The sequence below is a fragment of the Acanthisitta chloris genome, unplaced genomic scaffold (assembly GCF_000695815.1).
Source record: "Acanthisitta chloris isolate BGI_N310 unplaced genomic scaffold, ASM69581v1 scaffold26290, whole genome shotgun sequence".
NCBI lineage: Eukaryota > Metazoa > Chordata > Aves > Passeriformes > Acanthisittidae > Acanthisitta > Acanthisitta chloris.
This window is the reverse complement of record NW_008650308.1, coordinates 1,007-26,427: the sequence shown is the minus strand read 5'-3', so window position 1 is coordinate 26,427 and position 25,421 is coordinate 1,007. Positions and strand designations below refer to the sequence as shown.

At 43.5% G+C, this 25,421-nt stretch overlaps 2 protein-coding genes across 2 annotated transcripts in view; both read left to right on the top strand.

Moving 5' to 3' along the window:
• Positions 1-261, top strand: part of ZBTB24 (zinc finger and BTB domain containing 24) — a 6,838-nt gene extending 6,577 nt beyond the window's left edge. Inside the window, 2 exon segments of the mRNA XM_009084606.1 lie at positions 1-115; positions 117-261. The exon segment at positions 1-115 is cut by the window's left edge and continues 38 nt beyond it. Coding sequence (XP_009082854.1) covers positions 1-115; positions 117-261 — 260 coding nt within the window.
• Positions 262-8,482: 8,221 nt separating this feature from the next.
• Positions 8,483-17,967, top strand: PPIL6 (peptidylprolyl isomerase (cyclophilin)-like 6). Its single transcript, XM_009084617.1, is given in 10 exon segments — positions 8,483-8,557; positions 10,072-10,175; positions 10,590-10,705; positions 10,708-10,769; positions 11,513-11,575; positions 11,743-11,854; positions 11,857-11,889; positions 13,196-13,252; positions 16,317-16,452; positions 17,841-17,967. Coding segments are annotated over 10 exon segments (885 nt in total).
• Positions 17,968-25,421: the final 7,454 nt, after the last annotated feature.

The window sequence follows — 25,421 nt, the reverse complement described above, 5'->3', positions numbered from 1 at the left end:
TTTCCAAGGAGGCACTAGAACATCTCCATGCTCATCAAGGGCAAAATGAAGAAATCCACTTAACAGGATCTTCACCTCCAGCTCAGCATGTGCAGCTGACTCAGGAATCAAGTCAACACTCACTCTAGCCAAGATACAGTTCCTTCCCATCAAATCAGTGAAGAACAGAATCAAAGTGTGTGTGTTTCTGAATCCCATCAGCAGTCTCTGTCAGTAAATCAGTCATCTCATGAGCATCCTATCCAAGGACAGGCGTTCTGAAATGCTTATTTGTAATCTCTTCTCATCCAGGCAGGAATTACACATACCACATTTACTAGTCTGCAGCATAATCTATCTGAGGATGCATTTCTTGGTGATTTTTAGATCGGTGACTCAGTTTTCTTAACCTTATTTATTTTAGACTTTTTTTTTATTTTTCCAGATTGGTATTGCTTTACCACTTAGTCCATACCTTACAGGGGATTAATGTGGGGTTTTGTGCCTCATACACATCCATGCCTACTGAGGAGATATTTGGCCCCTTATTGGCATTTCTGTGTGTCTCTCCAGAGAAATGCAGCTTGCTGGTAGAAGAACAGTGTTTGAGATGTCTGCTGATCAGAAAGTACCACCTCTCTGACAAAGTAAACATTACCTGAGGTACTGTCAAGCTTAAGACAACAGTACTTTTTGCAAAGCCAACACCATATGTCTTATGTTTAATGAGCTTTCTCTCTGCAGGTTAATGTATAATTTTTTACGTGATCATTCCCTGAAGTGCATTATGATTTATTGACTACCAAATTTGTTTGGTTTGGGTTGAAACTGTTGCAGCCTTTAACTGGCCCTGGATCTTCCCTTCTGCTTACTGTGTGCTGTACAAGTTTTGCTCCTCAGAAATGCTTAAGCCATTGCACTTGAATAGTGGCAATGGGATGTGGTGGTTACACTGGAGAACTGAAAAGCCCTAATTCTGCTCTGTTAGTTCTGCCACTCACTCTTTGTGTGACTGTGGGCAAGGTAGTTGACCTCTGTGCCTTACTTCATCATCTAGTAAGTGGGGATGATGTTCACACACTCTGCCGAGCACTTTGAAGAGCTCTTGATGTAGAAGGCACTGTCTATTGAAGTGCAAAATTCTGTTCCAGACAGGATTCTGTCTAAGCTTTGAAGCCAGTGTATATTTAAAGTGTTATTTTTTGTACTTCTGAGAGAAGAATGTAATGTTACGTTAATATATGTGAAGACTGGTAATTGTGAGGACTTAAACAATGAAGAGCATCACTTCAAAGCATAAGGAGCTACATAAATGGGGCACATGGCTTAAAGTTGTACAACTATTTTTGTTGACTAAATTAGATGTGTACAGATTGTTTTCAATGACTGACTGCTGACAAAAAGGATCTGACATCTTAATAAAATGCCTTGCCAGAATAAATGCTTTGTGTTTTCAGGTTTGGTACTGGTAACCTCTGGCACAGTGGACTGGTGTGTTAATGCAGGTAAAATGCCATTGTTACTTCAAACAACATGTTCAATTATCACTTCAGCTGCAAAATGTCATTTTGTGATTTACACTGATGTTTTATGTTATAACAAATGATAAATCTCAAAATTAATTTGTATTTAGAAGCAAAATTATCCAAATTCTGGATAATATTCCATGTTCAAGTCCAGACTGCTTGGTGAGCTCCTGACAGCATGTGGCAAAAGTTTGGGTAAGTACCTCCATTTTTAAAAAGTGCTAGATCAGTTTTATATAAACGGATTCTGATAAGGGGTAGACAGTGGGAATACATCAACAACAAAACAAAAAAAGCCCAAACCAACAAACCATACCAGCACAAAACTGTTTAGGCTTTTCACCTAAAAAGTAGGTGAAAAAGGAGGTTTCTCCATCTCAGGATGGAGAAACAAAGTCTGTGTTCTTTCTGCCACCAGAGCGAATCAGCATATTCTACACTTCTCCTTGAGAACTTTGAAGTCTTGATGCTCTAAAGAGCAGATTAATAAATACAGTAAAGCTTTTACAGTATCTGTGAAAATCTCACTGATTAATTGTATAAGCTTACAGGAAATACTCTGTCATTTCTAACAACTTTGATTTTATCTAAAACACTGTATGGTGCAGCCATATACTGTCTGATCATAAGTTTACAGGAGCTCACACTGAATTCATTCTCTGCTGTATGTTTATGCTTCCTGAGATGCTTAAAAACTGGTTACAAGGTAGATTCTAAGACTACCAGTAAAGTAACTGTTCAGTACTTTATTTTATTTTTTTTGAACTGTGGTTGGTTCATTATGCAGTTACCTCTGCAGGGTTAAGTTTGATGCTACAAGTATGCACGAGGCACTATCACATAGTGATTTCTCAATGCTTTCCCTAGAACTGAAAGAACCAAAAAACCAATGAAGTTTTGTATTTGAAATTTTGTTATGCTTGTCTACAAATTACCAGTGAGGAAAGGAGCTGCTGTGAGTAGCACAGCAGTGACTAATGTGCACTCTGCATTGCTTAGGCTGTCAGCATAGATTGCAGCTTGGCCTGGAGAGGCTGGTGTGGCTCCTTGTACTGCAAGTGTTGCTTTTGGGGCACCATTTGCTTCCTTCCTAGTGAATGCATTTCTCTGATAGATGAAATTGAATCCCTCTTCTGCGTGTGCATTTTTAAGGCTACAGCTGAAGCCTAGGATTGCTTTGAATCTGAAAGGAAACCCCTTCAGCTTTGCTTTTCAGTCCAGCTGCCAGTGAGAACTATTTACGGAAAGATGCATCCTTCAAAAACTACATTTCAAAGCAGCTCTCTAGATATCTTTGCTCCTTAGCCAGTAAACACCTTAACTTCTCATTTTCTCACACAGACTAATCTTAGCAAATCCGTCTTGCTGCTTACCATGTTAAATGAGATTAGGGCTTTAGACACAAATGCAGGACAGTAAGAAGACTACAGAAAGATCCACTTTTGTCAGCAATTAACACCATTGTGTGTTTGTTCTGCTCTGTTTGTCAGTTATCCAGTATAGTTGAACTCTAATAGGATTTTACTATTCTTTTTTTTTTTCAGATGCAACTTTATCAGATTTTGGCTTTTTCTGAAGATTTTGGTTGGTTCTCCAGGTGCAAGTTGAAATAAATCCCCGAGAGGTAGAGCAAACATGCTCTGAAGCGTGTGTGTATTTGACTACTGTGTGTATATTTTCCCTGATTGCCTGTTACAATTGTGGTTTAACTGCAAGAAGCATTTCTTACTCTCAGCACTCTGAAGTTGAAGAGAGTTTGCTGTTCTGTGTGTGGAAGCTGAGACACTGGTGGTATGGATGAGACCACTGTGCCTTCCAGGCTAGTTTTTGGATCTCATTTTTGATAGATGAATATCAGAGTATTTATTTCACATGATCTGTGAAAGCTTCATCCCAGCATGTGTAACTTTTCAAGGGTTTATTTAATACTTAGTTTATGCTCTTCTGCTCAGGGAGACTAAAAACGTCATTATGTGGGGTTGTACAGCAATTACCCCTTAGCATCTAGGAGGAAGAGGTGATGACTACCTATCACCACAAACTCTTTCCATCTGAATGCCTATTCACTGTTTAAAGTTAGGGATGTTGATCCTAGCATTGATCTTGCCAGTTGGTCAGGAGAAATTTTCCTTGCACCTCTTTAGTTGTGGAAGACTTGTTCTAGTATCTTAGCTGGTTAGTCATTGTGATGAAGGTCATGGTTGGTGTTTGCTAAGATCTATCCTAGTGTGCTGGGATGTGGTTAATTTCAGTCTTTTCCCACTTCACCTTAACTGAAAGTATGGGATTTGTTCCTAATCACTGACCCTCATGCCTTTGTGAGCACAGCAGCCCTAGACATTTCCTGTCTCCCCATTCTTCCATCTCTGTGCAGACTGTCTCCCTGGCTAAGTATCCTTATCCAGGAGAATCTGAGTCTGTCTTGGGAGTGGCTGGGAGGAGGCTGGTTTGCAAAGCAGGTGTGCCCTGGAGTCCGAGAGCAGTCAAGGATGCTTCCTGGGTGTGCTTATCTCCACATGGTCAGAAGTCTATCTGTGCAAGCTTTTTCCCAGTCTTATTGCTATTGCAGGTTCTCTCCAAGAGCCTCTGCTCTTGGTAATGCCATATTCTGTAGCTGTGATTTCAGGACCTCTTTTTTTCTGTTTGTTAGAGGCTTTAAAGGGCCTGCTTCTGCAGAGCTGCAATCCTTGAGCTACAACAGCTCTCTATGCTCTGTCCTTTTTCAGATCCTCTATAATGGTGATCAATAAATGGTTTTCTACAACAGAGGGACTACTGGTAATATCTGTCCCAAGCAATTCCTCCAAATGGAAAAGCCCGTCCAGGCATATTCTAGGTGAAACAGCATCTCACTGCAGTAAGCTTCCTGCTCATTTCTGGCTAATGTTTTAATCCTACCTAATTGAAATTATCTTTGGAGTAGCAGGAAGCAGAGTTTTGCTTTAGTTAGAAAACTCTCTACCCTGTGTGAAAGAGTTTTTTGATATCTGCAGCTATATCCCACTGTCTGTGCCTTCCTGAGGGGACCAAGTCTTACAGTTTCATGGGTCTTCCCTTCAAACCACTGGATCCTCCTTGCCCATGAGGGTAGCATGGTGGCTTGTGGCTATTACAGCAGTTACCTGGAGAGCCTCAGGTTGTTGTGAACAGCCCTGTTGGTACACTGTCATCTTTAAAATCAGCTTATCCCTTTTGGTTTGCTTTGAATTTCTTGATAAGAGTGATGTCACTTTCTGCATTCCACCTGGAAGATTAAGCTTACAGAGGTCTTCTATCTTTCTGGAGCTGAATCTATGCTTTGTTCCCTGGCAGTTAAGACCTTTTTAGAAGTCTCCCCTGATGTTTGCTTTGACTGCTGGGTGATCTAACAGCTGTGTTTCCCCTGCATAGTATCCCCCAGAAAGGACTTGTGGCAGCCCAGGGGCCTGGTGTGAAACAGCAGTGCTGGCCCTCCCACGAGTCATCACTGCACTCTGTTGAGGGTCAGCAGTCAGCAGACAGGCTGTGCAACATCACCTCTCCAGGTGTTTGCTGTGAAGTTATTTGTCACTTGTGTTTTCAACAAGCACAGTGTTATTCTTCATGCAGCTCCTGGCAGGTGATGCTGCAGTTGTTTGTATCTAAGTGTCCAAAGGGAGGGCATCAAGAGGATGGATCAGGCTCTGCTCAGTGGTGCCAAGCAGTAGGACAAGAGGCAATGGACAGAAACTGATGCACAGGAAGTTCTACCTGAATATGGGGAAGAATTTCTTTACTGTGCAGGTGACTGTGCACTGGAACAGATTGCCCAGAGAGGTTGTGGATTCTCCCTCACTGGAAACACTCAAGAACTGTCCAGATGCAATTCTATGCAATGTACTCTAGGATGACCCTGCTGGAACAGAGTGGTTGGACCCACTATGGTCCCTTCCAACCTTAGCCATTCTCTGATTTTGTGGTTTGACTCACCCTTCACCAAGAAGTTGCTGTGTGACCCTAGAAGTATCCCTTTAGTACCTTTATGTGGGGGATCTCTCAAATTACATATATTTTTTAATCTAGTCTGCTTTTCTCTTCTCTTTCTCAGTCCCTTTCAGATGCTATCTTGGACTGAAAGGAATTGAAATAGCTGCAGCCACAGCAGGTGGAGAGGTTTGGAGTGAGGAAACCCTCCAAGAATCACACAGAAACAAAACTCTTGGGTCTCGTGTCAGGACACGTGTGTACTTTTCCAAGGACTTCAAGTTTCCAAGAACATTAGCTGCACGACCTTTGAAAGGGTTTCAGTATCTCAGTTTAAATGTACTGTACAACCTCTCATGCTTTTCATATTTTCCTTTGTGCTAATTGTTTCTCTCTCCAATCCAAATGCAGCACAGCACAACTGCCACAGCTGGTGAGCAGAGCAGCACCAGCAAACTCACATCCAACTCTTAGCACCAGCAAAACAGTTATGCTCATCTAAGTATTATGAACAGACTTGCAGGACAATATCCTGTTGTCAGGTAATAGAGTCTTAAGTTAATATTAGTCATCGAGTTCGAGATTATAATAGATATCATTTTCATAATTGACAACCTGTTGAATAGATTTTAATGTACCTGAATTACAAAATGATGAGGAAAGAAGGGGAGAAATAAAAGCCAGAAGAGAGCAAGACAATAACTAATCAGTGGTTCTTGGTTTGCTCTTTTTTAAAAACAAGCCCAACATAAACTTTCAGCAAACAGTCCTGTTGAGCAAACATGTGCTTGTTAGGTTAATTGTTGCTTTTCTTTTTAACTTTGAATATCAATTAACTATTAGCAGTAAATCTATAGTTCCTTTCTTGCCCACAATGATAGTAACAATTTCCATGCCTAGAAATTATCAGTAAAAGAAAAATAAAGCTAATTTGTTTTTCTTTAAAGAAAAGGATTAACAGGAGACAGTCATACGTATGTGCAGAATTCAATTTCAGGAACAGAATTTGCACATAAATTTAACTCATTTACAAAATGCAGACATCATTCTCAGGGGTTTTTTATACAATATGCAGTGGATTGCTCTGGTTTTAATACTTACATTTTGTGATGCAAAAAGGAGAAAAGAGATGTTTCAAAAGGCCCAATAAACTTCAGTTGTATCAATCTGTATCAAGCTAATATGGATGTAGAGAAAAATAGGGACCCAAGAGAATCTTTTCTGAAGCATTATTGATTTTACATTTGTCTCTGGGTGTGCTGCTTCTCTTCTGGACTCCTCCTCTTCTGGACTTCTATTCTGGACTTTACATAAGGCTGCTATAGACTTTTTTTGGCTATAGCAGAAGCCATATGGTCTGGCTACTAAAATTAGACTCTGCTTGTCACAGCCTACAGAGGCTCTGGCAGCTGTGCCAACCCTCAGAAGGAGGAAGGAAAGGGTTTTCCTTTGCATCGCTCAGTCACAGCCCACAAACGTCACTGCAGTTGCATGTACTGCTCACAGTTACCTGCTGCCACACCTCTGCTTGCCTGCTGCCACCCAGTACCTGGCTGGGAGCTAAACCTGCCTCATCTTACCATGTTAGTATGTCCCCTTGGCCAAACTGTTGTCTCCCTTGTCTTTCTGCATTTTTTACATCATCACATGAAATGATGATAACTTCTGCATGGACCTTTCAGGCGAGGCAGCAGCTGTGGTAGCTAAACCTTCAGAATCTGATTGTCTTCACAGCCTTTGATATTGTGAGGATGGAGATCTTCAAATCCAAAACTGCTGAAAATCCCAACAAAACACTTAAAAACACATTGCCCTAGTGAATCACTGTGAGAAACTATCACTGAGCCACACACAGACCAGAGAATCTTCAGGGCTACCTGGGGGAGCCCTTCTGCACCCTGTGATTTCTTCCTGTCTGAGTTTTTTACAGGCATGGGTCATTTAGCAACACCTACCTACAAGTCTATAGGGTTCTGACTCTGTGCTTATGTACAAATTTATCACTTTATAAAGCCATTTGGATGTACAGTTGGGAAAAAAAAAGAGAATGCACATTGTTATTAAGATGAGAAATTAATATAGTCAGTTTGTATTTAACACAGATTTGTTCTGCAGAATATATTTTCTCCATGAAAATAGCAACTGCTTCATATGCAATAGGATTTTGATGTGTTAAGTATACACTTTTCCTGAGGATGTGACAATTGTTGCTCCATGATGTCATGAAAAGTTAGACAATTTCTTTGACAGGACACACGATTCAATTCTGTCACTTCTAACACCAGTGTCTCCTAAAATTCACCCTGCTCAGAGATGAAAAGTGACCTGACCCAGCCGTGCTGACAGAAGCCTGAGCTGAACCCACAGCTGTCCCACAAAGCAGCTTTTGCATGTGCTGCATGAGCCAAAAGAGAGCAAAGCTGCAGTGGTGGCACAAAGCTTTGCTGTGGGAGCCACGACCCCTCTGGAACTGCTGCGTCCACGTGCTGTCCAGCTCAGCCAGACTGCCATGGCTCAGCAAACACAGCTGTGGGCAGGACTTTCTGCGTCAAAAGGAGACACACACTTCACACAGGGTGTAATTAAGCTCTAAATCTCCTTGCCACAGAAACTTGTGGATGCCACATTTTCACATTTGTCTGAAATGCAAAGAAATTCACATGAAAAAGAGCTGCCAAGGGGAATTAAACACAGAGATACCAGGAAATCCTTGAGCAGAGGGTCAACGGAGGTTGGGAGAGTAATGGAGAAGCAGTGCTCTTGTATTTGCTTTATCTTACCACTTTTTGCTGGGCATTTGCTATTAACTACCATTAGCAACAGGCTCTTCATCCTTTTTTTCAAATAATCCCATACTGACAGCATCCGTCGTGAGCTCTATAAAGAGTTGGCTTCAGTCCTCTGCTCTGCCACACACTTTCTGTGTAAACTCATTTTCCTTCCTTCAGGGGAAAGCAGAAGTTGGAGCCCTGCCCAGACTCTGACAGGATTGAAACCTGCTTGCATTAGGCTTGTGAAGTGCCTAGAAATGCAGGATGGAGTATGTGTTGGTATCTGGTGTTGCTGTGGAGCTCAGCTCTGTTGACAGACTCAAACTCAAGGTGGCCAAGGTGCCACAGGCCCATAGCAGGTGCCAGTGGTGGGGCTACTCTGGGATGCATTATTCCATGTGGCCAAGTGCATTAATCTGTCACTGCTGTAACTCCTAAACCCTAAACCATGTCCTCTAGCATCAGATCTAGATGCCTCTTAAACAACTCCAGAGACGGTGACTCCACCACCTCCCTGGCCAATCTATTCCAGTGCCTGAACACCCTAACAGGGAAAACATTTTTCCTAACTTCTACCCTGAATCTCCCCTGTCTCAGTTTATGACCATTCCCTCTAGTCCTCTCCCTGCAGCCATGGCAGGAGAGACATCCCCACCTCTCTACAACCCCTGTCAGGTAGCTGGAAAGAGCCCTGAGGTCACCCCTGAGCTGCCTCTTCTCAGGGCTAAACAAACCCAATTCCCTCAACTCTTCCTCACAGAACAAATGTTCTAGACCTGTTCTGAGCCTCATTGCCCTTTGCTACACTCACTCCAGTGCCTCAATGTCTTCTTTTAATTGAGGGGCCCAAAACTGAGCACAGCACTGAGGTGTGACCTCACCAGTGCCAAGCACACCACTGCCCTAGTCCTGCTGGTCACACTACGCTCGACACAGGCCAAGATGCCATTAATAGAGCTCTGTCAGTGCAAATGAGAAACCTCCCAGAGTTTCACGGGCTGTTCACAGGGAGCTCAGCTGTGTGGCACAGGCAGCACACAGCTCATGGCAGGGTGCACCATGCTGACCTTTATGCCCTCCCTGTTTGCAGCAGTTTATCTGCCAGGCTCCTTCCCCGGCATTATTTACAGCTGATGAAGCTCTGCCATCTATCAACAGCCCTGAGGGCAAGCCAAGCCATAGCTGCAGGGCTGTGTGCCTCTTGGCTTTTCTCCGTGTTTTTCCAGCCCCCATCCCAACGATAGCAACATGCATCATGAGATGAATAGAGTCAATTCTTCACTTTATGCTTTTTAAGGCCATCCTGGCTGGCTTTAGGCCACAGCTTGTGGCACAGCCCATGTGGAGGAGAGACTAAATTGATGGGCAGGAATGTCCTGTATCTAAATAGCAGTGTACTCCTGAGGCAATGGTACAAACAACAAGGACTGAAAATACTCACCTTGCAGCCTTCTCCAAGCCCTGCACTCTGGGCCCAGTCTCCTGGACAGGAGAGGATTGCAACTCCCTGTGCATGCAAAAATGCAGTTGGTGATGCTCAGGAACATCTTTGAGTATCTCTCCACTTACATCTATCCACATAGCAGGGAGGGGTAGGGGACTACCAGTATAATTCAGTAATACTTGTGAAGGAGCCCTATGGAGAACAGACACCCACTACATCCACAAACAGGGTAGAGCCATTTGCATGTACTTCTGCAAGTGTTGGGAATTGTACCAGAGGCACGAGGGGCGCAGAGCAGTAACTGGATTAGCAGGTGACTTTGCTTGTAGTTGGTGAGGGAAGTACAAGCCGCAGTAGGGCAGGGTATGGGAAAGTATTAAACATTTTTTTCCTTATCTTGAAAATACAGGCTCTGAACCTGAAGTTTCCAAGCAAGTTTACAGGTCTGCCAATACAGCCTTCAGTAGAATTTGCATGGCATGAATATTTACAGGAGAAAAAGGTAACTCTTGCGTGCTCAGGTTGCTTGTGTCCTTTCCCCAGGGCTGCAGTCTCCCCCAGCTCTGTGCCACCTGCAGATTTCAGAAGTGAGCTTTTCCACCCCGATTTATTTAAAGTTCTCAGAGACCCTTTAGGCAGGATGAGGCTCTCCAGGCACTTTTTCTGTTCAATCTGAGCTGCTCCCCAAGTGACACCCAGATGACTTTTTGGCATGATAGTTTCCCAAGCAGCAGGATCCAGAACTTTAGGGCATACCTCACTGAAAGCTGCTGCCCAATCCCTTCCAGTTGGTAGGATTTGTGGGTTTAGACATAGGAAAGGCAGAAAAATACCACAGGCCACTTTACCTGTGATGGATATTATGATTGCTTCTTCACTAAGTGTGTAATTAATCCCTGGAGGCTTTGCTGTCCCTCTGACATGCAGGAACTGAGAGGTGAGGCTGTATACCACCTCAGTGATGTGCTTCATGGATGACCTGCTGCTGGGGGATGAGAAGGAACTGCTCAAGTGGGCTTACCATGAGTAGGACTATCATGACTTTAGCCTGATGCACTTTACCAAATGCTTGCTGAGGATTTCTACAGAAAATTTCTGAACAGCCAGGCAAGTAGCACTGATTTACAAGAGCACAAGGTCTGTAAGGGGCTGGAGAGGTTATCTGATGGAAGGGCAGATACCATGGGGTGGAAGGAAAACGAGCACAGATAGCTATGGCATTTTCTTGGTTTCCTGCCTGGGGATGGCAAGGCTGGAGCTGGGGCTGGAGAGGCTGATGGAGAGCAACCCCTGCCAAGGATGGCAGAGCCTCTGTGCCTCTCAGCAGCCAGGAAGGAAGAAACACCAGTCTGGATTCCTGACACGCATTAACTACTTCAGACAAAAGTGTATTGTTGACCATGCTGCAACTGTGCTGCTCCAAAATCCCAAATCAGCCCTTGGGTACCCTAAGCCCAACTACTAAACTTCCCCTTTCCCAGCCAAGAGCCCCTGAAATGCCATGGTGGGGTGAGGTGCGAAATACTCTGGCTGGGAATACCAAAGAAGGTTCATTTTGGCAGGGTGGCAAGTATTCCTGCAGATTCATTTACTCCTTCCTGCAGTAAGCATGATAAAGAAGCAGGCCCTGCCTAGTAGTTTGCTTAGCACACCTTTGGGATTACTTCTGCCAGGAATGAAGTGAAACATCCTTGATTTTATTTAAACAGTAGGGTAGCTGCGCATTGAGGATCCTGCAGGCATCTTCTGAGACCATTCTCTCTGAGCAGCTGGACCCTGGCCTGTATTGGGGAAGGAGAGCTCAAAAGCTGCCCTTCCCCTCACTGTATTTGTTTTTCTGCTTTAAACAGCACGTGTTTGTGTACCTGGAGATAGCCACTGAGGAACAGCCTGTCAGGAGGCTCTGCTTTGAAGTAGTTACATAGGAGAAAAGCAAAAGCAAGGAAGAAGTCCACCCAGCACGGTGATTTCACCTGCTGAAGAAGCAGGGGACAGAAATCTGGCCAGTGGACTCATCTAGGAATTTCACACCTTGTCAGTTAGGCATTTCACACATGTTTTCCTCTTCTCACTTTTGCAGCTCTTTTCAGATGCATGTCCCAGGACCTGTGAAAATTTCCTCTCCCTATGCTCCCAAGGAGCAAAATCTCTCCATGATGGCCAAGAGCTCACCTACAAAACCTCCCTTTTCAGTGCCTAGAGAAAAACAAGTGGATCCAAGGAGGAGGTGTGTTTCCAGGCATCCTGAGTAAAGCTGAGTTACAGCACAAGGCAGGGGTGGTGTGTGTGATCTGCATGAATAACATGCATCATCCATGGAAACATAACTGAACTGCAGGACAACGGTAATCTTTTAGTTCAAAAATATATATATAGATATAGATAAACCCCAGAAAACATTTTGTCTTTTAGACATCTCACTTTCTAAACAGGAAAAGTCTGGATAATTTTTACTTGTGATTATCTAAGACTTTTTCAAAAGAATTTAGGAAAACTACTCGAAAACATTGAAAGTCTTTTCCATTAAGTTCATTGGTAAGCAATTAGGAAACTAACTGCAAATATTAAAAAAACTAAAAATATCCATAGGAAAATATATTATTTGTTTTATAAAGAGATTCACTTACAAAGGCATTTAGTCAAGTGTCAGAGCCCTTGCAAACATGCTGGTGAAGTGTCTGAACAACTGCTATAGCTGCAGTGTAGCACCAGGGAGAAATGCACCACCAATGATGGGTCACTCAGCTTGCCCAACACATCCTCAGGGAAGTCAGGATAGCAAGGTGTATCAGAAAGCAGTTCCTTTGTTACTCCCTTTTGGTCTATCATACATCTTACCTACCTGTGTTTCTTACTTGTGTTTGCCTTGCTCCAAACATCTCAGGTTTCACCTTTGACAATGCACCTCCTGCTTTTCATGAATAAATATGCAGATATCGATGTAGTCCATAAAAGCAATCTAAAATTGCAAGCTTGCTACTAATGATAACCTGATGGTGTAAGACAATGTCTAAATGAAGTAACAAATCCAGACTTTTTTTTAAAAAAACAATGATTAAAAATAGATGCATCAGGTTTTCTTAGTGTCTCACTCATCCGGTTTAACAGGAATTTCTCTTCTATCAAGTCTCCTTTCTTATACAAGTTAGTGGTCTTAACTCACCATAGAATCACAGCTGCCTTTTCATCCTTCCTTCTTGTAACCCTACTCCCTCTGATAGATGTCCTTCTTCGGAGCACTCCTTCCTCAGCCAGAGCTCTCCCAGCAGGAGATGCTGGACCTTCTCAGAGGGGCAACAGTTAAATGCACTGCATGAAATAGTTCATAGAGAGACTGTCTCTTGGGATGGCAGCATAGCTCTTCCCAAAGGCCTGTTAAAATTTCAGGAGCGAGACAGGAAGATGGATGCAGTTGTTCCTCTAGGCTGATGTGCAACCCACATCTCTGACCTTGGCTGAGCTGCTCACTGACAACCCCCAATATCACCTGTGATAGACCTAATCTGTGATGGTTACTATTATCTACCCTGCAGACATTATAACTGGAAAGGGAGATGGAGAAGAGTCAATTTATGGCCCCACCTTTCAAGGTATGTTTCCCCTGCTATCTTACCATGGAAATGATAAATTTCTGCAAAAAATCAAGTTGTTGATCTGATCTCATTCACATAATAATCTGGAAATTTCTTTTCATCTCCGTAAAGCAAAAGGGTTTGCTTTTCAGTCAGAATTATTAGCATGAGCAGACTGCTTTAGTGAGAACACTTTTTGATCTGTAACCTTGTCCCCCTCCTCTCTTGTCCCCTGCCTGAGGCTCAGCTCCACCAGCCCCTTCTCCTTGCCTAAAGGAGGGCTGATGGTCACCCACTGCCTACTTCAAACTTCAAACCTTTGAGGAAAGGACCTTAGCAATGCAGAAATGAATTAGCTACAGTTCTCCAGCCATCTGTACCACCTGTTTCAGTGCATTTAAAGTAATATAAGTAAGTCAGCTGTAACACTAAATTTCCTAGACCTCAGGCAGCTTTTCAAGCTTGGGCACACTGCAGGCATTGCTGCCAGCAGCTGCAGCTCTGCAGAAGTAAGGGGAGTTCTGAATCTCACAAAAACCATGGAAGTCAAGAAATGACAAACATGAACCAAGTTCAACAAAAAATGTTCCCTCGTACTGGTATAAAGTAATCATGTGTAGAGAGAAAAGAACATTCTAACTTCCGATATTTAAGAAAAACAATCCATGTAATTGGCACAGGCATTTGGGATCTTTTGTTTAAATTAAATGCTACCCATCAAGATGTTTCATGACAGTTAAAGCATTGCTGAAACTGATTTATGTTCCTTTAATAAAAGCTTTCCCACTGCCAATGGTGCAAACCATCTCAGCAGGCTGAGAAGCAGCCAAGAGTGAGATCAGAAATGCCAGTGTAGCTGAAAACCTCCTTTTCCAGGACACTGAAGAGCCCACCTGTGAGGAGAAGCTGCTCTCACCGTAAGGTCCCAGGGCGGATGGAACAAAACGTAGTAGCACTGGTGGGCAGGAAAGCTGCTAGAGGTGGAAGCCTGGCAGGTGGGATTTAAGGCAGTAAATGCCACGGGTTGCCTAGAGTGGACAGGAGGGGGCAAAAGTCACTTCTTTGGTGCTAGAGCTCTTGAGACAGCAGCAAGCCTGGACTCTTGGGGCACACACATCTCTGAAAGAACATAAGGTAGTATTGGAAGAAAATCAGACTGGCTGTTAAGTTGTTTGCAAGGTAGATGCCACCAAGAATTCAAAACTGTGAATCCTCTTTTCCAGCAATGTTATACAATAGATTTGTGCTAGTGCTCATCTTGCATCCCTTTCAGTTTCTGTTCAGGTGGAAATCGTTGCAGAGGAGAATGAGTTTGTGTGTGCTCACAGGGCAGCCGTGCCCCACGTGCTGCAGCACAGAGCCCCAGCCCACAGGCAGCATTTTGCTCTGGCTCCATCCTCCTCCTCCAGACAGAGCTTGTGCTTTCCCTCTGCTACCCACAAAAGAAGATGCCATGTCATGTGGGAAGGGGACAATGTGCCAAAAAACCACTTTGGTAATTTTAAGGTGGATTTAATTTGGAATCGGTCAACCTTGAAAATGGTCTCTAGAAGGGTTTTGTTACCCATATTGCACATACTCCGTGTGTTGATGTATTAAAGGAGAGAATTGCTAATTCTTGCCCTCCCTCTCTTTAATTAAGAGTTGCTTTTCACCCTTGAGAAAGGTGTTCCCTTGGGTATGCCTTTCTATTTTAAGGCTTAGATTGCTTTCCCAATACTTCCCGCAAAACTACTTTACACTGAGTGCAGAGGACAAATATCTTTGATATCTGAAAGGGGTGAGAGATGCCTCTGTCAGACTGTAATGCTCTGGGAGACTCCACACTTGGCATGTGTCTGGGCACTGCAACCAGCGCCTGCTGAAATTAATGGCACACAACCTCATTTTACTGTAATGAGATGAAAGGACTGAGGCAATTACAGAGAACCACTCAGACTAGAGCACCATGTCATAGGACAGAGCATCTCTCTCCAGAATTAGTCTGCTGAAGTCATTTTGCAAACCACAAGGCAGCACGCAGAGAGTAACTGTTCAGTTAAAATTTAATTACCGTTTCTATGAATCAGTTTCTGAGAAGGGCACTCAAACAGGGCAACAAGAATTTAAAAACCCAATAAAATCTAAGTATTTCTTCAATTTCCTTAAAGCTTGTTAAGAGCTCAGTGGGGCTCTTGACTGCACAGCGTGACCAGTTCAGAGACAGGTGATGGAGGATGTCAGGACCAGTGGGCTCCCTGCTCCCCACCTCATAGCCAGATTCCCCTCCTTGGAGAAGGAATCAAGTGTTTGCCATCATCCCCCAAACCCAAGCCTGTTCTTCCCAGTCATCACTCTTGAGAATAATTTCACCAATCTTTCCTCAGCTGGCATGGAGGATACTCTTCACCTCCTCACAGCTCTTGTTTCCATCCACTGCCTCCTCTCCTTGCCCTGGACAAAAGCTCCCACCCTGAGAGCACCATGCCCTCCTTAACTAAAGATCTGGCCTTCATTTATTCAGCTCTGTCATTTTATTTGGCTAAAGAGTCTCCTGCTTGCTCTTCTGTGCGAGTCACCAAGCACTGGGAACAGCCAGGCATCCTGCCCCAGCCAGCCACATCCTACCCTTACAGCCTGTGTCATAGGGGACCTTGCCCTCTACACCACAGGCAGCAGCACAAGGGGAGACAGAGCAGAGGCTGTGCTTGAAGCATCCCCTCTGCCTCCCACCTTCCTCATCTTATGGTGGGAATAATCAGAAGCAGCTGTGGGGAATTGCTGTTCTAAGTACCCTGAGCTCCTCTCGCAAGAGGCATTTTTGTAGCTCTAATACTCACAAATACCTAGGGAGCTTTTTTTATGGATATTTTTTCATTAGCTTCTTTACTGGCTTAAGCACTAGACAGCAGTGGGAAGCTCTTTCTAGAAAAGACATTGATTCAAAACAGACTTTGCTGGCATGAGACTAATGAGACCTTTGAGGGAAAGGGAAAAGGAAAAGGGAGAGTGGGAAAACGGGAGCTTGAGGGAGCTGGCAAAAGGGACCTGTGTGGTGAACAGCAGCAAAAGCAGTGACAACAGCAGCCTTTCATCCCCCTAGATGAAAATTTCTCCATCCATCATGAAGGAAGACAGGTCCTCAGGATGGCCAACAAGGGTCACCACAGCAATACCTTGGAGTTCTACATCACCTTCCTGTCTCCTCCCCACCTGAGCAAGAAACACATGGTTTTTGGGTAGGTACACACAAGCTTGGCACTACTGCACTGTGCAGGAGATCTCCCTGGGCCCAAGGGGCATTGCTGCCTGGGAGGAAGCATCAACAAAATCTGCAACACAGATGCCTCTGGCCAGCAGGAGGATGGAGAAGTCAGGATTGTAGTACCTAATGACACCCATCCCTCCTTTCTCTGCCCTGGCCTGGCTTGCTCAAACTAGAAAAACCTATGGCAAATCTCAGAAAGCTGACAGGGCATCTCAAGACCAAGACTACAAACTTGTGGCTGCATAGCTCAGTGTCAGCTGAAGGTGGGCCCTGACAGAGAGGGAAAGGTTGCATGAAGCCTCAGGGCTCTGCCCTGCTCTCACAAGCTGAAAGAAATCATTTTAGCGAGTGCATGCTGAGAGTTTGTTCTCAGTAGGTTAATGTACAGGGCTGGCCCTGGTATGATTTTTAGGTTTGCAGGAAGGTAATAAGGAAGATTATTGCTCTGAGCAGTTTGCTTGATGCAAGAGAGCAAATTATGTAGATATTACCATAGAGAGAATTTCACAGTGCAGTTTCTATGTAACCACGTCGTGCAGAGAGGCAGCATTTTTAAAGGTAGCAAAAAACAGAGCTAAAAAACCTACAGAGAACAAACCAAAAGCTGGATGTATTTATAACCAGTGGCATTCACCTCAAGTTTCTGCCTTGCCACCAGCTCTGTGTAATCTGAAAGGTGTGGGATCCATGATTTTATAGCCAACTCCTAAATCTGAGTGGGAGTTTAATCCTGAGGGAACAAAAAAACAACCACAGCATACGATGAAGACAGCCAGGCACTTTCCAACTCTGCTCTGCTCAGTCCTTCTGACATCCTTTCTTGGGCAACAGCTGCCTGCAGTGTCCTCCCTGCTTGGTACCACTCTGCTGGATGGGATGGGGTGGAATGGGATGTGGTACAAAGCTTTATGGAGCACTGCTGGCATCCATCGCCGTGCCGGCGCCTGCAGGAGGCACAGCTCGTCCTCCCACAGCGTGGGAGCAGGACAGGCTGAAAATCATAAAGATTGCAAAATGTTGGACTGTTTTCAGGATTCAGATTGGTGCTGTGAAGGAAGGAAATGAAAGAGATTTCTCAGGGAGTCACTTCTAATACTGTCACTTCTGATAGTGTGTCTCCTGACTTCTTCCTTCTCAGAAGTCATGGCCATTTGTAGCTGGGGCACAGGGAACAACACTTGCTTTTTCAAATGAATGTAGCTGCATAAAGTATGCACCTCCCCTAAAATGCCAACTAGAGGCTACTTAATCAAGAACTGATGGCATTTATTTGCAGCTCCATTGTGATGAACAACTTTTTTAAGAGCATAGCCTGTCAGTAGGAAGCAGGTGCCTGGGTTTGTTATGGCCCCACACAAGACAGAGGCTTCAGCTGGAGGAAACTGATCAAGGCATGAAGATCCTCCAAAGACTGGAAGTCATATCTGCATATAACAAAAGATCTACAGTAACCTGCAAGATTAAACATGGGACCTTCAAGCCATGACCATCTGTTTTTCCTGCACGCTGTAAGGCAGAGCACTATTTCCCACTCAACTTCTTACAGACCTTGATGGCTTTCACTTAAGGCAAAAATAAAACCACTTCTTGTACCTGCAAATGGCTTAGAAACATTCTGTCACCTTAAAAAGAAATGTTCATAAGGTGTTAAGAAGTATTTTTACAGGAATATTGAAAAAGACCTGTGAACATACCTCAGTGCATCTACAGTGGTGTTAATATAGTTATATAGTGACAAGCAGATATGGTAAAATGCATATATGGGTAAAGCATGGATGGACCAATGGATACACAACCTATAGGGATAAAGGTAACTGTTCCTGGCTAAATTCTGCCTCTACCACAACCTCCACAGGACAACTGCCCTGCCAGGTTTGGCCTGTGTAGAATCATAGAATAGTTTGGGCTGGAAGGGACCTCTAAAGGGCACCTAGTCCAACTGCCCTGCATTGAGCATGGACATCTTCAACTCAATCAGTTTGCTCAGAGTCCTGTATAGCTCAGATACCACATGTAGTCTGCATGTGGCAACTCAGACATCTCAGAGGAAAGGAGGAAAAAATACCTTTGCAGGACTGTGGTCTTTATGAAGGCAAAGCATTTGATCCTGTTCTGAGTACTATAAACTAAAAGTAATAGCCTTGAAATCAGGTTGGGCTGCATCAGGCTAATACCAGGAAATGCTAGAGCAGACATAAGCTTGAAGTGATTATTTTTGGCAGATGGTCTCAAATTAAAAAAAAAAAAAAAAAGGCTACTGCCACTAAAACAGAGAGAAATACTGTTTACAAAGTTACTGCAAAACAGGAAATGTTAAGGTTATGTGTAGATGTGAATATCTAGCACACAATGATTGCTAGTGTCCGTGGTTTCTTACATGCAAGACCTCTGTGACATACAGTGCAGGGCTGGGGCACAGATGGCTTCAGCAGAGGACAGCAGGTAAGCATTAAAGGAAGAGAAGATGTGTGGAAGATCAAAATGCAGCTTGGAAAGAGAGGCCACAAGTGAGTGCCCTGGAAGTTCAAAGGAAAGAGCATTCATTCGTCAGGCTTGGCTGCAGCACGAGGCTAAAGCAGCCCTGCTGTGCCAGGGCAGCCTGGACACCGTCAGAGCACAGCTCTCCACGCTATTTCCAGCGCTGCCAAGTGCTGTGTTGAGTGACCTTTGCTCCTGAGCTCACCGTATGAGCCACTAAACCTCACAAAACAGCACCAGTGCAAGATGGGAAAGGCTGAACTAGGGAAGCATTAGGAGAGACCTAATTTTGTCCGAGCTTAAATCCATGGATTTCATGGAAAGTAATGATCTTAAGTTTATTTGCTAAATGGGAATGAATTGAACAAATCAGCAAATGTTTAACTGAATGTCTGAAGAGGACCTAGATCCAGAATGATCACCACAGGCTCTAAGTATGGAGATTGTCTTAATTTTAGCAAGGGGATTTAGGTTTTTCTTTACTTACGCTACGAAACAAAAAAGATTATTTAACCTAAAATATCTTTGTATATCTGTAGCTAACTAAGGAGCCTTTAACACATTTCACCCTTCCATTTCTAAAGCATTTTGCAACCTAAACATAGACTACTATATAGGAACTAAGTCTTCTGTGGGAACATTTCAAATCAATCCGCCTAAAGAGTAATTATTTTCACTTCATAGTCCTGGGTGAAAAATGAAAATAGAGTGTTGTATTTTCTTCATAAAAAACCTGCATTTCCTGACAAGTTACTTTTCATAAGTGACAGAGACTATTGCTGTGAAAGGATATGGTTTTCATCGCTAAGTATTGACACAGAGGTTAGTGGCTCTTATTTCTTGCAAAGATTTTAAATTACATTCGGATGTTTAAATTCAGAAAAGTAATTTTAGTTCTGCAGGTTATAGAGGACAAGGCTAAAAGACCAATTAACTGATTTTTGAATTTGCTGTTGGCTTGGTCACCCATGTCAGGTCTGCTCTGTGGCATGGCTGCACCTGTGTCTCCAATGTCCCACAAGGGACCAAGCCAGAGCACAGTGTGTGCTTCAAGTGCAAATGACCCAATCTGAGCAGCAGTCAGAGCCCAGAAACTCATGCTCTGGCAATGGGCAGTGTCCAGGGACCCTCACGGCAGGCAAATGACTGATCATATCAAGTATCAGAAAGTTGATCCTGTGACAAAAGTCACAGATCTGGTAACAAGTAGGATGTCTGGATGTACAGCTGGGTGTTGTACATTTGGGATCTAGGAAAGTGACACAGGGGGACTGGGCAGGGGACAACTGGCTGAGGTTACACCACATGAAAAAGAGTTATAACGAGAAGAGGAGAGTACAACCAGGAAATATTTTGAATCCCTTGGGGAAGCCACAATTACTGTATTTGCATTGGTCATGACAGGACACTCTGCCAGAAAAAATGTGGTAACATCTTTCATCCAGTCTTGAGAGGTCACCTAAAAGAAATAGTGTGTCTTTCAAGCCTAGTTCCCCAGTGCCCACACATTGGACACACTTAAGGAAGGATCCAGAGGACACACAATTCCAGAGGCAAGCCATGGGCTCTCCACAAAGATCGGAAATTTAGGGGCAGTCTGCAGATGGAGAGGTGAAGTCTTCCATTGCCAGCTGCTGGTTTTGGAGAAGTTCCCTTCCCAGCAACCATATAAAAAACCTCCCTTCTATAAAGAAGAGCTGGCAGCAATGTGCATTCTGAGAAAACTATTATCTTACCGGATTACACAGTGTTTTATTTGTGTAATGTGTCACTGCTGTAAGAAAAATTGGTATCTTTCAAGTTTTGCTTTATTAGAGTTTTATGCTGAGCTTCTTACTCCAGCAAAACAGTCTCTTAGATACTGCTTTAAATGAAAAGTGCTGAAAGAAGCCCTCAGACTACACACAAATTTTCTTTGTACGGGCATATGTGTGAAAAGCACAAGGATATTGTGTTAATAAACCACAGACAGACTCCAACCACTGCATCTCACTAATTCAAGCACCGATCAGATGAAAGTTGGAGGCTGAAGTCATTAACTACAAGGTAGTTTGCCCAATTTGAGGTCAGAGAGTTTCTGAATTTGACCCAGAGGGCTGCTAAGGCCAACAGAAAATGTTTGTGTGGCTCCACACCGATCTGGGGAAGCTCTGGAATCTCTGAAGCATATGTTCATTTCAATGGTATCAGGCAGGACCTAGACAACATATTTCATCTTCCTACAGATGAACTTCACTTTCCTTTTTTAGACTGTCATGGCTACAGCTCTCTGCTATTGTCCTTCACATACTTATTACTATGGATACGCTTAATCCATTGTTGACCCCTAGCTCTTAAGTCAGAGACAAAAAAGTTCTTGCCACCAGTTCCAGGGAGAAAAGAAAGGTACTCCAAGGGGCTGGTTTTGAAAGAACTTTACTGAAAATATCAACCACACAGCATATCAAATGGACCAGAATGATGTGATACAGCTATTGCATGAAGCAAATGGGTAAGCAGAACGATTTTATAAACCTAATAGAAAGAATCTTGATACTGTATTTCTGATAAGGTTCAGGATGTTAAGAAGCAGTAACGAGTGGCCAGGTCAACAGAGCTCACTCATGACAGAGCCTACTGCTGTATCACACCATCACCACCCAAAGAATGCATGTTACCAATGTGTAAATGGATGCACCAGCCTGCCCCTGTTCTGTGGTCAGTTCCAGATGCACAGCTGAAATGTTTATTCTTTCCACCCCATCTCACCTCTACCTGTTGCCTTCCATTCTTCTTCTCAAGACGTCTCTTTGGCTTGCCTTAGGCTAAAAGCCTGTATTGCTATCTCTAAAACAGCTCAGAAAAATCCCTTAGCATTACTATACCCTCCCTGCCACTCTCTATATTTGTTCCTTATGTTAAAAGCAGCCTCTCCACCCAAACTGATGGGGCTGAGCAAGTGTCTGTACCATAGTATGCGTGTGTACCAGACACAGCTCCACCTTGCTTGCCCCAGGCAAGCAGCTTGTATAGTACAGGTGCCAATGTCCTCACCCAGAATTCCTGCTTGGGACAGACTCATGGGCACCTTAAATGCAGACCTGGATGTCATACAGTGTGGCATGCACAACCCTGTAGTTGCCTTGGGGCTGTATCCAGCCCCAGTCAGACACACCTCTGTAGCAGAATTTACTACCATACCTGTCTCACAGTGCAAGGACGAGTTAAGTTACAAAGCTCTGAGCACAGGAATCTATGCATTATTTCTGAACAATTACAAAGTCAGTGAATGGCACCAGAACCCAATAATGCATCATAATGAAATGGTAGCAAATATTCCAAAACCTCTTTTGGATGGTGTATTTTCCCTGTTAAACACCCACCATGTATTTACAGTTCACACACAGTTCTCTTTCCATGCAGCTGAAATGAAAATATGGAAATTAAAGCAAATGTTTACAAATTGAACCAAATATATGTTCCCTTCATTTTACCTACTAAATTTTGGTTTTCATTTATTCCTATTATCCCAAACTGCAGTACAGTCCTATGAAACCTCTTCAACTCATGATCACATCTTGCCAAGCACCAACTGATACAACACATTTACTATGTTTAAAATGTGCTTCCCTAAAATGGACATCTGCAGACCCTTAGGTTCTACCCATTTTTGTCAAGGACTCTACATAATTTTCCAGTAATGCAGTGCTTGGAATTCCTTGTAGATTCAAAACAGAGGTAAATGCCTTACTAACCACTAAGTATATAACAGCCCAATGAAAACTGAAGACAGTGATGAATGTGATATTTAAATCCAACAACAACAACCCAGACTGCCATGATCCTGCTGACTGTATGCTACAACAAAGTCCCAAGATGCTGACTTTAAGAAAAAACAGACAAACCACATTCATCATTCCTTTGGATTCCTACCAGCCTCCAGGATTACATGATAGACATGTTCTCACTCACTTGTGAAGATGTGTTGTAGCTGTAATTCTTGCCCTGCTGCTAATCTCAGTTCTGTTTTATAATGTACTTCATTTTCTCCCACTTCTTCCATATATACACACGCTGATTAGAGTCTTGTATTTTTTCAGTCACATTTAGCTTATGTCCTACTTGTTTTCCTTCTTAAAAAGAGATTTTTAGTATGCAGTCTTCATGAGATGCAGATTGCAGCAACCATGACACTTCACATGTCCAGCACATCAACAGAACTGCCATGGCATCCAACACAAAACACCAGTAACTGCTGAAGATATATATAATATCATAACCCACAAGAGCTGCAAAAAATAAAATCCGAGTTCAAATAATATCACAAGTCTAGTGAAATCACAAGAGATCCTATGAATCATAGAATCACAGAATTTTAGGGGTTGGAATGGACCTTACAGATCACCTAGTCCCAACCCCCTGCCCTGGGCAGGGACACCTCCCACCAGACCAGGTTGCTCAAGGCTTCATCCAACCTGGCTGTGAACACTGCCAGGGTTGGGGCAGCCACAGCCTCCCTGGGCAACCTGTGCCAGTGTCTCACCACTCTCACAGTGAAAACCCTTTTCCTAATATCTAACCTAAAATGCCGCTTTTTCAATGTGTGCCCATTGCCCCTTGTCCTTTCACTGCAGCTCCTAACACAGAGTCCATCTCCAGCTTCCCCGTAGTCCCTTCAGATACTGGAAGGTTTTCACAAAACCTCTTCTCCAGGCTGAGCAGCCCCAACTTCCTCAGCCTGTCTTCATAGGGGAGGTGCTCCAATCCTCTTATCAACTTCATGGCCTCCTCTGGACTTGCTCCAACAGTTCTATGTCCTTCTTATGTTGAGGGCACCAGAACTGCACACAGTATTCCAGGTGGGGTCTCATCAGAGCAGAGCAGAGAGGGAGAATCATCTCTTTCAACCTGCTGCCACACTTCTTTTGATGCAACCCAGAATTTGATTCGATTGGATTGATCCCAGTAGAAAGTCCTTGTCCCAGAAGAACATAAAAATCTCTGCGGGTATGACGAGGAGGGATGAGTAGAAGCCATAGGAAACTCCCATATTCTGTTCTCACTGCAGTTTTGGCTACATCGCAATACCTATTTATGCTGCTCCTCAATTTATGCTGCTTATTCAATGGTAGAACAGAAATAGTATTTTAATAATGAATGTGAAAATTATTTTTTCTTAAAAATCAACTTTCATCATCCTACAGAAATAACTATTTACACTAACACTCCAGGAAAAAGTACATGCAGATTAAGAAATAACTAAAGTCAGCATGTGACTTCAGTCTCCTCATCACTTTCCAGGACTCAATTCAGATGTTACTGACATTTACATCCAACAAAACATGTTTGGCTATCTCACTGCAGCTCCTGTTCATATCACAAAATTAACTCTCTGCTGTTTTCTTTGCAGACCTTCTTTTATGTCTTCACTCTGAGACTCCTTGGCAGGAAGGCCATCCTAGCAGAAGCACCACAATATATGGCAGTACAGAAGCTTGTCAGAAAGTTCTGTACCCAAATTATGTATTACCAACAGCTCTACAGACCTTTCTGGAGTTCACACAGTAATCATGATAGGTAGCTTGCCTTAAAGTTTCTGCATTTGTATTGGTCTCTTGGCTCTTGGCAATAAAACACCTTCAGGAAAGAAAGTAAAATGGAAGATTAAGCTAGGGATTTATTTGGCGGTTTCCTCTTTATTGCCCAAGTCCAGCTCACACTTAGGAAAAACAAGGAGGAATTTTCCTTATTGTAACTCTTCCCTTTCATTTGTCCTTTCAGTGCACCTTTCTCAAACCAGGACCATACTAAAATTTGCTTTACAGCTCTAGCTTGGCTCTCCCTGAATACAAGCAGGCATGAACGTTTGCCTTGCTTTCCCAACATTCCCCGTGTTGGCATTGCACAAAATGCTGAGGCAGATTTACACAAACAAACTTGTATTTGCAGAGAGAGAGCACTGCTGACAATACACAGTGACTCAAGCTGCCTTAGGGAAAACAAAGGACAGAGAGACAGAAAATCTGATAGGCAGAGGGGGAACTCTCCCCAGTGGTCTGGAGGGAATCACGGATTACTAGAATCACTTAGGCTGGCTAAGCCCTTTCACCGAGTCCAGCTGCAAACCTAACACTGCCAAGTGCTCACAGCCCCAAGCCTGACAGAGTCCAAGAAGCGTTTGGACATTGCTCTTAGGCACGTGGTGTGATTCTCAGAGATGTCCTGTGCAGAGCAAAGAGTTGGACTCGATGATCCTTGTGGGTCCCTTCCAACTCAGGATATTTTGTAAAGCCTACCAAAAGAAGGGGTGGGATGACCAAAGAGTCAAATGACTATGACCACCTTCTCTGGGTTCTCTCTGCAGTGCTGCTGGTGGTGACAATAGTGAAGATAAGGGTTACAATTTGTACCTTTTCCAAGTGTTGCATGCTGACTGATAAGTTCAGGGGGATCCAGTGCCCCCTCAGCACCTTTGCTGATGTC